This window comes from Balaenoptera physalus (genome assembly GCF_965194825.1).
Source record: "Balaenoptera physalus genome assembly, chromosome: 1".
NCBI classification, from domain to species: Eukaryota; Metazoa; Chordata; class Mammalia; order Artiodactyla; family Balaenopteridae; genus Balaenoptera; species Balaenoptera physalus.
In genome coordinates this window covers 25,219,549-25,233,477 of record NC_138882.1, presented here as the reverse complement: position 1 = coordinate 25,233,477, position 13,929 = coordinate 25,219,549, and the positions used below count along the sequence as shown (strand labels likewise).

General features: G+C 46.2%; 1 protein-coding gene across 1 annotated transcript in view; it reads left to right on the top strand.

Moving 5' to 3' along the window:
• The window catches only part of LOC309648291 (uncharacterized protein), a gene marked incomplete at its 5' end in the record, with an annotated part of 55,494 nt that extends 46,377 nt beyond the window's left edge, over positions 1-9,117 (top strand). Inside the window, 3 exons of the mRNA XM_082436794.1 lie at positions 4,908-5,003; positions 6,600-6,658; positions 8,611-9,117. Coding sequence (XP_082292920.1) covers positions 4,908-5,003; positions 6,600-6,658; positions 8,611-8,713 — 258 coding nt within the window. The 3' untranslated portion in view covers positions 8,714-9,117. The remainder of the gene's footprint in view (positions 1-4,907; positions 5,004-6,599; positions 6,659-8,610) is intronic.
• Between the last annotated feature and the right edge of the window lie 4,812 nt (positions 9,118-13,929).

Sequence of the window (13,929 nt, the reverse complement as noted above, 5' to 3'; positions counted from 1 at the left end):
CACTAGAGGGCGTCAGGCTCCTTTGTTCAGATCATTCTTTGGAAATCCAGGGAGGCCTCTTGCTCTTTTATGTTGGACTGGGCCTCCGGCCTCTATTTTTAGGCCCTCTGTGTTGACCTTGAGTGTTCAGGCCTGGAGACCCCCCACCTCCCCAAGTCAGGAAACGGCATATTCTCTTGGAGACCTTGGCCGAGACCCCCTCTGGGTGTCAAGTTCCTGCCGGAAAGCAGGCTGTGAGGGTGGGGTAAGACAGGTCACCTTGCACAGAGCATTCAAGGCCCCTGGGGGTTGGGGGCTGGTGGGGGGAAAGCATGCCATTGTCTCGTCACATTTTAAGTTCTCAAAAATAAAGTAAAATTTTAAAATAAAAGAAAAATTGCAAAGTCCAAAAAAAAAAACCAAAACAAAACTGCCTTTATCTACTTTGCCTTCCTCTATGGTACTTCCTAAAAAGTTGAGAATTGTGTGGGAGGCACAGGAAGCCGTCCTCTCTGCTTCCTCACTTGGTTGTGTGACCTCTTGGTAGCATTTAGACCATGGAAGCTTTAAGAGTCACCAGATAAAAGAGCAGACACCCAGGCCCCGCCCTCAGAGGTTCCAGCTCAGTAGGCCCAGGGTGTGGCCCAAGAATCTGCCTTTTTGGCAAACACCTTATTTGATTCTCAGGCAGAGGATCCTCAAACCACACTTTGAGAAACTTTCCACTGTACTACATCCTCTGGTGCCATTCACAAAATCTGAGAGTTCTAAGGTAAGTTTCCTATTCCATGTGGGAACCATCCATGCAGGAATTCCATACATTTTAATATTTCAGTTACAGGCCACTTCTCTTGTGTAACCCTGAGCCCCCTGGGCAGCCCCCATCTTAGGGTCTGAAGTGTAGTGTCTCCCAGCCTCCCTCCACCCCACTTCTAACCCCTGCTGCCTGTTCTGTCCTCAGCCTCCTGCTGCGGATGCTTCCTGACTCCCCCGGGGCCAGGCAGCCTTCTAAATTGCTTTCATTTTTTTCATAGCTCTTGGGAGAAACCTTTCCTCCTGGGATGGAAGCCCCCAAATGAGGGTTTGGCTGTGCCTTTCCCTCCCTCATATAGGAGCTTGTCTCAACACCAACTCCAAACACACACACACACACACGCACTGTGCAGCTCTAGCAACTACGACTGTTCTCTAAGTACAGCCCAGCCGCCAGACTGTAGCTCAGTTTTAGGCGTTTCATGGTGCCTTCTGCTCTGAGGGTGCTGGGTGAAAGTTCATGTCAACAAGCTTGAGGATCAATCGTTACCCTACCTGTGTCTGGGAGTGCCAGGATTAGGACCGCTGAACCAATATCCACTTTGGAGAACTTGAAGCCCAAGCAACAAGGAATTGGGAGGGGGGCTTCTGGCACCTCTTAGTCTGACACGAATGGTGTCTTTAAGACATAGCAGCACATACTGCCGCATCTTCGACACATGAGAATAAACACACACACACACACACAATGCCTGATTTCCCATTCCCTGCTACTACGGGTTCCCCGCTTTCAGCACTTTCTTGCTTGATTCTCATACTAATTCCTACGCCTCTGGGTGGCAGCCCTTGGCTATCTACTCTGGGTCTGGTATTGAGATCTAAGACTAAATCCGTCATCAGTTTGCAATTACCTGGTACTGAGCTCCCACACGACTCCAACATCAGAGGCAACCTCTTGGAAGAATGCGCCGGGGCCTGTCTTCTGAGAGGCCACCCCACCTGCTCCCAGTGGAGCGTCCACTCATAGGCCCAAATGGCAGCCAACAGAGGTCCAGGGTTGCAGGGAAGGGGGCTCACAAGTTAGCCTGGCCCTAAAGAAGGTGGGTCACCATGGCTCAGTGGTGCTGGGACCCAAGTAGGCTCACGAGAGGCCGATGCATGAAGCCATCACTTACAATGAGAAATAAGATCAGCTAGTTCTATCAGCCCAACCAACTCAACAGGCAGGGGCAGGGAGTGGGGCGGTGGGGGGGGCTTCCTTTTGTGGGTGTGACTCAGAACAAGTGCGGTGGGAAGTACGACTCTGGTGTAAGTGGCAAGGGTCTCTGCTTGCGTTCAGTCAGAGTGGATATTCAGCAGAATACCCTCCATGACTCCACAAATTATTAATGGCTGGAGCTTATTCTGACTGAGCAGCACCTCTGCCATATAAGTTAAACATTTTAAACATTACCCTTAATAATAGGTGCGTGTAACACCTGCCGGAAGAGTCAGAGTTTCTGGGAGGCTGACAGGTTGTCTCTCCCCCGGACTGACTATAAGCCCCTCATTAGACTTCACAAGGTTGTACTCCTTGGTTAATTTAGCATCTAACACATAGTAGGTGCTCAATGGCACATAATAGGTGGTTGTGATGTTGAGCTCAAACAACTGATAGTGGCCGGCTGGGCTCTGCCACGTTTGCCCCTGGGCTTTCCTTTTCTGGGCCTCCGTGGTTGACTACTCCCCTAGTTGTGACATTCTTTCTTTGCATACACCAGGCTGTCCTGGAAGGTACCCTGTCTTTCAGGTGACCTTGCTGACTCAACAACCAATATTTGACTGAGCAACTACTACATGCCAGGCTTGGGGGATTTGACAGTGAGCAAAATAGTCATGGTTCCTGCTCTCCTGGAGTCAAGTCTGAAAAACGAGTTGGGCATTAAACACATGAGATGAATAGTGTGGACAGAGAAGGACCAGGGTTATGGGAGCACATGGCAGAGGAATGAGGCAGCCTCTTGGAGGAAGTGATGTTACAGTGAGATCTGAAGAGTTCACTGAGTAAAGGGAAGAGGGGCAGGAGAGGTAAGAGGAAGGATAATTCAGGCAGAGCAAACAGCATTTACAAAGACTCAGGTGTGGGAAAGAGTGAGTTGTGTCAGAGCAGCAGGAGAGGAGCTGAAGAGGTGGGCTGCCGGCACGTCGAGGACTTGGGATGTGGTGGCCGGATGAATGCACCTTGCAAACCTCCAGCTCCGTGGAGTGTAATTGGCCGAGAGCTCCCGCTGCCACGCTCTAAAATCCATTCACACCAAAGCGTGGCTTCCCTGGCTGCTCCCAGGCAGTGCCTGGGCACCTCGGGGTACAATGCAGGGCAGGCTCATTCCCGGGAGGCACGGGGCTCCCGCGATGCCAGCTTTGGCTCAAGGACTCAGTGGCTTTGCTGAACCTTCCTTAGACTGCACAGCAGTCTGGGACACTTCTACCTTCCCTTCTCGCCTCTCTCCTTCACTGGGGGTCAGACTCGCATCACAGTCTGACGGCTCTCCCAGTCTCTCACGTTTCTCTCACTGACATTCCCCCAAAGAAAATCCTTACATGTTTAATATTAACTTTGTGTCTGCTTCTGGGAAGATCTGGACGAACACCTGAGGCTTTATCCTCGTGATCATGGCCAGTGGTGGAGGGTTTTAAATGAGTGACACGATCAGAGTATATCTGGAAAAGAACAATGTGGCTGCAGGGTGAAGAATTTGGTAGGAGAGGATGGGGAGTAGGGCCAGGAAGGCGATTAGGAGGCTGTTACAGTGGCCCAGGTGAGATAGCTTAGACTAGGGGGCGGCAGTGGGGATTCAAAAATGTGATTGATGGTGGAAAACAGGAAGAAGGAGAAGTGGCACTGGGTGATGGATTGAATGTGGAGTGTGAGGGAGGAGTTGAGGATGACTCCAGGATCCTGGCTCATTCTACAAGCGGGTGGAAGCTAGTCGTCGGGTGCTGTCCAGCTCTGCTGAGGGAAAATGCAGCATCCGGCCAGCAGAAAGGTGAGCTCTATTATGGGTCAGGACAGCTCACTGGCCTTCCCACTACCTGGGTGAAACACCTCTTGGGAACATCCAGCACGGTTTGTTTGAGTTCATGCTCACTTAACAGCCTTCGGATGGTTAATTAGACACACGGGCATTCAGATGCCAGGCAGATCCCTCTGGAAAGGAATAGTGCCAATTAAAAATGAGTAAATGAATTGGCATTGTAGTTTACCCAACAATGTCCTGGATGCCTGATGTTCCTGAGCCAACCTCTCCAAGCTGATCAGCTCTGTGATACTGGAGACTGGACCCTGGACCAGAGAAACTCCACTCTGCTCTCAGAGGCCCTGGTGTAGACAGCCAGCTGGCCTAGTAGGATGTGGAGGGATGAATAATGGCTGCTAAAGATGTCCATATCCTAATCCCCCAAACATGTGACTGTGTTACCTGATGTAGTAAAAAGGACTTTGCAGATGTGATTACATTAGGACTGTGTGTTGGGGAGATCATCCTGGATTATTGTCTGAGTGGAACCAATGTAATCACAAGGGTCCTTAAAAGAGGGACAAGGAGAAGCAGAGAGCAGTAGATGTGACAACAAAAATAAGAGATTGGAGTGATGCAGGGAAGGCGCCAATTTCCAGATGTGGGCAATCTCTGGAAGCTGGAAAAGAAAAAGAGACAGTGTCTGTTCTAGAGCCTTCAGAAGAATTACCAGACTGCTGACACCTTGATTTTATCCCAGTGATATTGATTTCAAAATTCTGACCTCCAGAAATATAAGATAATAAACTCATGTTGTTTTAAGCCACTAAGTTAGTGGTAAGTTGTTACAGCAGTAATAGGAAACCAACACACAAACCAACTGCACCACCTCACCTTTTCAAGAGGCAATAAATAGCAGATTTATACTATGTTGTACACCTAAAACTAATACAATATTGTAAATTAACTATATTTCAATTTTTAAAAATAGCAGATTTAAAATGAATGAAATAATATATAATATAGTAATAATTATATATATAATAATATAATTTTATATATATATATAATACCTATTTTCAGGTCATAGTGACTAAAATAAAGGGCCATGTAGAGTGGATATGTGTCATATTTGTGACTGCTTAACATCTTTTGAATAAATAACTTTCCTATTGTCAGACTTTTAGGCCAGAACTACATTTCCCAGGATCGCTTGCAGCTAGAACACAAGCATGTGACCCAGACTCCACCAATCAGATGCACCATTGTGAGAAGGTACCTGGAGGAATTCTTTCCTAGGGGCCTCAGGGGAGCAGTCATTGAGATCTCAGGGCAGCAGGGGCAGAGGTGGTGGTGTCCTATCTCAGTAGCTAAAGTGCCAATGGCACCTTCACTCCAGCAGTGGTGGGAAGGTGATTTGGGTATTGTTCCAGGCTGTAGAGCCTCCAGGCATGATCTTCTGGCCTTCCTAGAAATTCTGTAAGCCACACAATTATCCTTCAATAAATCAGTTTGCTAGTTAATCTTACGGTGTGGATTTTCTTGGTTGCAGTTAAGGACTCTGAATGATACATCACTTCATGGCATTGTGGTAAGTAGCCGGTCAATTTTAGCAGCTGGAAGGTGAAGCAATTTGCTCTTCCAGCCAGGCAGAATTGTTTGTAGGATCAGGAGATGGAGGCCAAAGTGCACATTAGTTCCCAATTACAGCTGCAGAGCATCAGGGCAACCGCAGAACAGCTGGTCCTCTTTAAGCCTTGAGCGGCCATGGAGAGAGACCAGGGTTCACATAATGAGTGTGGAAAGCTCCAAATGGGTTTTCCTGAGCTGCAGAAGGGCCCATCTGGAGGAGGCGAGGGATTACTAAAATAGTTTCCTCAGACACAGGTGAGGGAGCTGCTAGAAACATCTTTCCGAGTCAGTTTCCCCCAGGGGCGGGTAGCCAGTCCCCATTTCCGGTTTGGGGAGAAATGCCTGAAGTGTTCCTGACCTTTCTGGGGCTGAGAGCTCTCAGGGATGAGGCAGCCAAATGTGAGCTGAGCCTTGACACCCATCCCGCTTCCAGGAGCTCATGCTCATCCTGGAACACTGTCAAGGAGATGACAGATGTGCCTTCTTCTTTGGGTCAGCTTCAGATGAAGTCTCCTTTCCCTCTGGACTCTGTCAGGATTAGTTCTTGGTATTTCTGAGTCACTTGACAGTTTATAAGCACTTTGGGAACCAGAGGTACTGAGTGTCTCTGTGCATGAAATTTTATACTGTGCCTTTACTCCTGAGGATGCTCTGGAAACCCTGAACCAAGAACGTTGACCCCCAAATTAAATGTTACATAGATAGAGACTTTTGAGAATTTAAGAAGCATAAGAGAAGGGGAAACTGAGAATGGACATTCAAGAAGGCATAGGAATTTTAGCTACTAGGAAATCAAATCCATGTCTCTAGATGATCTCACATCCTCCCGGGAATGCTGTTTGTGTTTTCTTGGATCCTACAAGGGGCAAGTAAAGTAGAGTGGTTTTATATATGGTTTCATTTGAAGAATGCTAATCCCAGGAAGATTTTTCTTCCTTACAAAATATTGTTGAGGAGAGGTTTTCTGATTACCATTGCCTGATCTACCCTTAGACATTTTTATTCCTTTGATTTAAGGCTAAAACATCCTAATCCAAAGTCTCTAGAGGGTAAACGTTACGACCTTCCCAATAATTACTAATAATAGTAATCAATATAAGGATTTGATCAGATCCTTTCCAACATCCCTTCAGCAGAACAGTTTCCCAAGAAATAAATTTCAAGTTTTGATTGCGTGGGTAGGTTAGGACATTAATTGATGAGCTAATTACACTTAGGGAAAAACTGTTCATTCCCAAGGAGCCCTTTCTAGAGGAAAGCTGGAAAGATGTCTTGGACGCATCCTCCCTTCCTTTATGGTACGTGTGCTTTATTCATTACCCTGGGAAGTTTAGCCCCAGATAGGGTTTGCTCTGGGCCTGACCCTACTAGTTAAAAGTTCAAGTAGAATTCTGATAGTAACTAAGATTACTACCCAGTGCAATACAAGAATCAGTGATCCGTGTTAATCGTGCTTTGCTGATACGGCTGCAATAAATCGAAATCATTGCGGATGTGGATACAGTGAGTTGTATGTGAACAATAATGTCTATTTAATGCCTCTTTTACCCAAGTGCATGTTCATTTAAACCAGAGTCTTTAAAGAAGACTCTAGCTCCAGGTCCAACCAACCACTTGGTACACGTGGTGAACACAGGAGACCAAGGGCCACCCTTCCCAATCAAGGGATCCCTGAGTGATGTCCCCTTGTCCCCCAGCCACCCAATTCACCCATGGAGGAGGATCCCTGCCCCTTTCCATGTCTGCAGCAAGTGCATTGCTTTTTTTTTTTTTTGATTAATTAATTAATTTATTTATTTTTGGCTGCGTTGGGTCTTCGTTGCTGCGTGTGGGCTTTCTCTAGTTGTGGCGAGCAGGGGCTACTCTTCGCTGTGGTACGTGGGCTTCTCATTGTGGTGGCTTCTCTTGTTGCGGAGCACGGGCTCGAGGTGCACGGGCTTCAGTAGTTGTGGCACGCAGGCTCAGTAGTTGTGGCACACGGGCTTAGTTGCTCCATGGCATGTGGGATCTTCCCAGACCAGGGCTCTAACCCATGTCCCCTGCACTGGCAGGCGGATTCTTAACCACTGCATCACCAGGGAAGTCCCTACATTGCTTTTCTGATATGGGCATTCTTGGCCAGACTTTGTACCACACAAGAGAATCTAAACATTGTTCCTCTCCTGCTCACTCAAGACAGTCTCTTTCTCCAGAGCTGGATCTCAGAGCTGGGCAGTCCCTGGTGCTGTCACCATGTGTCCAGGTGGGATGCATTTGGCAAATAGAACTCACTTAACACACCCATCTACCACCACAACCCCAGATCCTCCAAGACAGCCCTTCCTGATACTCTTAGCACCCAACTTGACACTCAGAACCCAAATAATGTGTCAGCTTTACACGGATCACCTGCTTTGCAGGATCTGGACTCCTGAAGTTAGGAAGATCCTGGAGGGTCACCACTCAGCTTTCCCCAATGCTGGTGCCAGTTTAATTCCAAGATGGTCTAACACATTTTGTTGTTTGTTTCTGCTCTGAGGTGACCCCTGCCCTTCCTGCACCCCAGGAAGCAGGATGTAGTCACTCTTCAGTAATCTATAAAATACCAAGAATCACCTACTCAACATTCTGAAAATGATAGCAAACGTTTTTAAGTATTACAGCAGGAGGACATGGTAACGTGTATCCTGCTTTGGAACTAACAAAACATCCCCTTTAGCCCTTTGCTTCCTTTCCCTCCCTGAAGGAATTTGCTATTGTTTGTAAATATAATATACTCTTAACACTGGCTTTGTTTAACCACTTATTCAAACTTAGCCTTTCTGATTATTCTTAGTAAGTCAGTTTTGATTTTTTTTTTTGAACCAACTCTATTGAGGTATAATTTACATGCAATAAAATGCACCTGTTCTAAGTGTACAGTTGAATGAGATATGACAAACTCATTGTGTAACCACCACCATACTCAAGATATAGAATATTTTCCATCACCCCCAAAAGTTTCCTCATGCCCTTTCACAGTCAACCCCCCTCCCCACCCCTAGTTCCAGGCAACTAGTGATCTGCTTTCTGTCACTATAGATTAGTTTTAAAGAGCTTTGATTTTAATGAGAATATATTGTGGTCAATAAAGTAACATTCTACATGATTCTGCTCAAAACCCTTCAAGGGGACAACATGAGACAATTTTAACATTGAAAAAAATTGCAATTTGTGTGTTATTTGAGCCACATAAAATCTACCCCTCTGTTGACTTCCTTTCTTTCTTTAGTGTGGCAAATTGTTTTCAAAGATGGCGCCAACAATTCCATCCTCCCTGTGACCTCATGCCACTCCTCCCAACAAGTGGTGGAAGATACCTCTCCTCCCCTTGAACCGAGCCTGTCTTTGTGACTTGATTTGGCCAAAAGAATGTGGAGGAAGGGATGCTCTGCCAGTTCCAGGCCCAGGCCTTACAAGACCTGATAGTGTCTGCTTTTGGCCTCTTGGGATTTGGCCACCATGGATAAGCTCAGGCCAGAGAGCTGAACAGCAAGAGCCTGCCTGGGGAGGGAGAGGCCCGGTCAGCTCCCTGCTCTTCCAGCCCCAGCCAAGGAGCCAGACATGTGAGTGAAGCCATCCTGGATGTTCCAGCTCCGGCCAAGCTCTCAGCTAAATGCAGCCACGTGAGTGACCTCAGCCAACTCAATACAGATCAGAAGAACTAATTGCCTGGCCGAGGCCAGCCAACCCACAGAATCATGAAAAATAATAAATTTTTATTGTTTTAAGCCACTAAGTATTAGGATAGTTTGTTGTACAGAAGCAGATATCTAATGCAGTCAGGAACAGTGATGGAGGGTAATGCCCTCCTAGAAACACTTGAAACAACACTGGAGAAAGGAAAGGACACACAGCTTCCACAACGCCCTGAAGCCCTGTCTGCTCCTCTGTGAATTTTCAGATGTGCATTAAACTCACTCCTACTAGAGGAACCAGAACCCAGGGTGCAGTCCCGGGCCAAGAGGGGCCTCGTCAGGGGCTCTCGAGAACTCAATGTGAGGGTTGGTTCAAGGAAGAAAGGGGCCCCAGACCCTCTTAGTTCCCCTTCTCCCTGTGGCCTTTCAAAGGGAGGGTCTCACACAGAAAGGAGTCATAGCTGAAGAATCTGAGTCTCTAAGGAGACCTAGGACCCTATAGGAGTTTAGGAGCTTCTGAGAGCCGAGTTTCCTTAGGAAGACCCAGATGAGAAATAATGCAGGAGTTCCCATGTTCAAGGCCTGGCATGATCTGTAGCATGTAACAGTTACTCACAAAGGTGTTAAATCAATCAATTTCTGCCTGAGTTATCTGGATATTTCATTAGGTTCAGGGAATCCAAGACCGGTTCTAAGGTATCCCCCAGGCATGGACAATCCACTTGGACAATTCCTGGGGCATCATACACACTCTCCAGACCAGAGAGAGCCACAGGAAATTTAATTTGGAGATGAATTGTTGGCCTGTTGTAGACTTGACCTTCACCTACCATTGAGCCACATGGTGGGGTGAGCTTGGGTCATCAACATAAGCCCATCACTTGCATTTCTTTTCTGAAGACCCCCTCATCTTCAACCAAGTCTCCAGGTCATGGAAAAAAGATCTCCTCTAGCAGTTACTCATTTGAATTGGGGAGGGCTCCTAATGGGATGTATGTAAATTGTTGCTCTAAATGTTTGAATAACCAGGTGGTAAAAGCAAGGGGACCAGCATTTCCTGATAAATATAGTCAGTCAGCTGCCAGCAGAAGCTGTTTTGAATTGGATATGGTAAGCAGTGAGAACAAAACAGCTTTGCCTCTGTTTCACCCGAAGTAGCCACTGGTTGACAAGCCCCTGAGAAGAAGGAAGACAGGGAACAAGAGGAGTTCCCTGTATTGGGGCCAGAAGATGCTTCTCTCCCTCATCTTAATCTTTCAGTGTTTAGAATGGCCCCAGCCCATTTTCTGGGTCTTCGTGTTCCCCGTGCATGCATTTGAGGTGGGTTTCCATAGAGTCACCTCTCAGAAAACAGAGGAAGGGGAAAGAGGTGGAAATGTGGTACCACGGGAGTCTTTCTGCAAGAAGGGCCATGAGCGAGTGGTAAAGGCAAGGGAGACCAGGGCACAGGCCAGCAGTCAATGTGGAGCAGCACAAAGGGGGGTGTCAAAAAGAGTTTTCACTTTCTAAATTGGCTTGTGCCTTTTTGCACAAATCAAAAGGCCGTGTTCCTCTGCTTATGCAACATCTCTCCGTGTATGCAAGCTGTTTTGAAATGCTTTAAGTGCTGCATGAACCACAGGTAGAGTGACTGCTGTTATTAGCTCTGTCTGTAACTGGAAGATGGCCACACCCGCTGGCATCTGACTGAGTAGGAAAAAGGCCCCAGGGTATCCTGTGCTGGGGACACCAGGTGACCGTACAGAGTCCACGCCAGCCAGGAGATCCCAGCAGGTGCAGGGCTGATGGGAAATGAGCAAGCTTGGACGGTTTTCCTGCCTAGATGGAGCGTCCGGCTGAGTCACTCTTCCCTCTGCCTGGGGGAGTGAAGTCACAAGTTCTTTGCTCTGTCTTGCCAGCCCTTCTCTTCCCTCCCCTTAGCACTCTTGCCTTCTGTAGGACAGCAAACTAAACATAACTAGGATCCAGAACACACTTACTTTAACAGACTTTCCCTCATATACTTAATATCTAAGAAAAAGGGTCACATGGCAAACAGACACCTCCCAAAACAAAAGCCAACCACTTGGCAAAACCAAGCTATTATCAAGGATTTTTAAAAGAAAACAAGAGGTGAAGTATAACGTAGGGTCAAAGACAAGTCCAGAGCCATCCTACCCTTAATACTTTTATAGGCTGAAAAATGAGACTAATATTCTTAATGTGATGACTTCATCACAGAGATCCTCAGACATATTCAAAAGTAATATTTTATTATTTAATTTGCATGCTGTTCCATATCCTTTTTGGAATGAAACAAGGCAATAATAATAATATATTTTAAAGGCTTTTGCAAGTACTTCCACATACTTTATTTTCTTTGATCTTTGGTCTTACAACGGCCTGTTGAACTGGTGGAGTCTTGAATGGGTCAAAGACAACCTGCCTTTTGGGCTTTGTCTGAATCTGGAGCACAGTGTTGGGGCACCTACCACCATCAAGGTGGTGGCAGGGTGGGTATATGTGGCTGGACATGTGGATGTCCTGACGGCTTTCCTGTCTTTTGCTGACCCTGTTGGCCGGTGACTTTCTGACGACGTGTTAGGGACAGCATTTTTTTAATCTCCGTGACATGTAGGAATACAGCCTCACTGGCTGGGGATGTTCCTTGGGCCATTATAAAAGTGAAGTTTACCTTCGGACTCTTTTAGTCACAAGTTACAGAAACCTGTTTAAATTGGCTCAAGTAAAAAGGGGACATTTGTATCAGGGTATACTGGTGTCTCCAGGAACCCAAGGGTAAGAAGGGCAAGTAGTCTTGCGAGGGCCTAGAACCAGAACAAACACACGTTCCAAACAGACATCCCATTTCTGAATCTGCCAGCAGAGAATATCGGAATCTTCTATGACCCAGCTGGGTCTGACCCACTCAGTGAAATGGTGTAGTCCCAGCCCAAGAGGGGACAGGGAGACAGCCAGAAAAAATACCCTATTATATACAAAACTTAAATGTGTGATAAAGCATAACAAATGGGAAAGATTAGTCAACAAATGGTGCCAATAGCATTTAGAAGTTCATTTTACTTAATAAACCAAAATAAACTCCAAACTAATTAAAGGTATACATTTTTAACTAGTTTTTAAAAGTATACCATAAAAACTAAAATAAAATATCACTTAATGTTAATTGAGACGCTAATGAAAAAAGGGAATAGCTTCTAAGCCCAGAAAGCACAGAGAAAAATAACAAAGAAATGTTGACATCTATTGAGTGCTTAATTATGGTCAGTCTCTATTTTTAAGCACTTCGTCCACATAATCTAATATATCTTTCAACCTTATGAAAATGGTATTATTATTCTCATTTTTAAAGATGAGTGAACTATGGCAGAGAAATATTAAGTAACTTGCCCAAGATCACACAGTTCGTGGCAGAGCCGTTTTACCTGGAACTGTCTATCCTGAAAGCCAGTGCGCTAATCCTCCATATCGTAAGGTCTCCTTCATATACATTCAAATGGGTTTAAAAGGGCCAAGTTCATTCACTCATTTGTTCAACATGTATTTATTGAGCTCCCACTAAGGGATGGACACTGCTCTAGGCCCTGGGCATACAGTGATGAATCGGGCAGGCAAGCCGCCTGACCTCAGGGAGCTTATGTTCTAGACTCTAGAATCTAGAGAAGGTACAGACTATTTTTTTTTTTTAATGAATAAATAAACCAGGGAGTTTCCAACTGCGGCAAGCACTGTAAAGAAGAAAATCTAGGGCTCTGTGGTGAATAGTGACTTAGGTAGATTGGATGCTTGGGGAGAGCTAGGGGACGGAGCCTGGCTGGTGGAGGAGACACAAGGCTTCGGGGAACAAGAAGAAGCCAGAAGGACTCAGATTCCGGGCTAGGGTGGATTGTAGTGCCATTTACTAAGATGGGGAAGAACAGCAAAGGTACAGCAGGTTTAGGGAGCAATATTGAGGGTCCCATCTCAAGATGTGTTAAATTTGAATGGCCCATTAGGCATCCAAGCTTGCCTTACAACTTCTAATACGTGCATAGCAAATATCACAAAGCATTCGTATTGGATACCTTGACAAGAAAAACACACGACTTCCAGCAGATGTGTGGGCAAAGGATGGGAAAAGACAATTTAGAAAAAGGAAAATATAATCAATAAACAAACCTGGGAAAATATTCACTCTCACTAGATCCAAGAAATGAAACTTGAAACATGAATGAGGTAGTATATTTTTAAGTACTAAATTAGAAAAAAATTTAAAAACAACACCCAGTGGAGCCAGGGTGAAATGGGTACTCTTCTTCACACCCTGATGATGACGTTGTAAAGTGGCACAAATATTTTGGAAAGTAATTTGCCAAGGGTCATAAAAATTCTTATATCCTTTGACCCAGTTTTTTCGCTTTGGGGAGTCTCCCTTTAGGAAAAGATACTGTGTGCCCATGGTATTTAGCACGGAATTATTAAGAGTGAAAATTCGAAAACAGAAACAAAGCAGCAGGGAGATGGTTACATAAATTATGGTAAATCTACTCCACTAGAGCCCCGTGGCTGCTGGTTTACCTCCAGTAATGAGTGAGGAAAGTTCCTCCTGGTGGCTAAGGTGATCCAGTAGAAACAGAGCAGGCTGGGAGGCCACAGCCTGCCTCAGGTGTCCCGAGAGGCCCAGGCCTGGCTGGAGGGACCCTTCAGGCCTGGTCCCCACAGCCGGGGCACCTGGGAGGACGGAGCCACTGTAGCTCCTGGGACTGGCTGGAGTCTCTGAGGTGCCACAAGGTGAGAAGGGAGGAACCCACATCCTGCAAGGCCTGTGCCCCATTTCTGCCTCACGTTACGGAACTTCTGACAACACCTGCGTGGCTGCAGAGGCCTTTCCCCGAGATGCAGATAGAGCCGGATGACCCCTGCTGCTCTGCAGG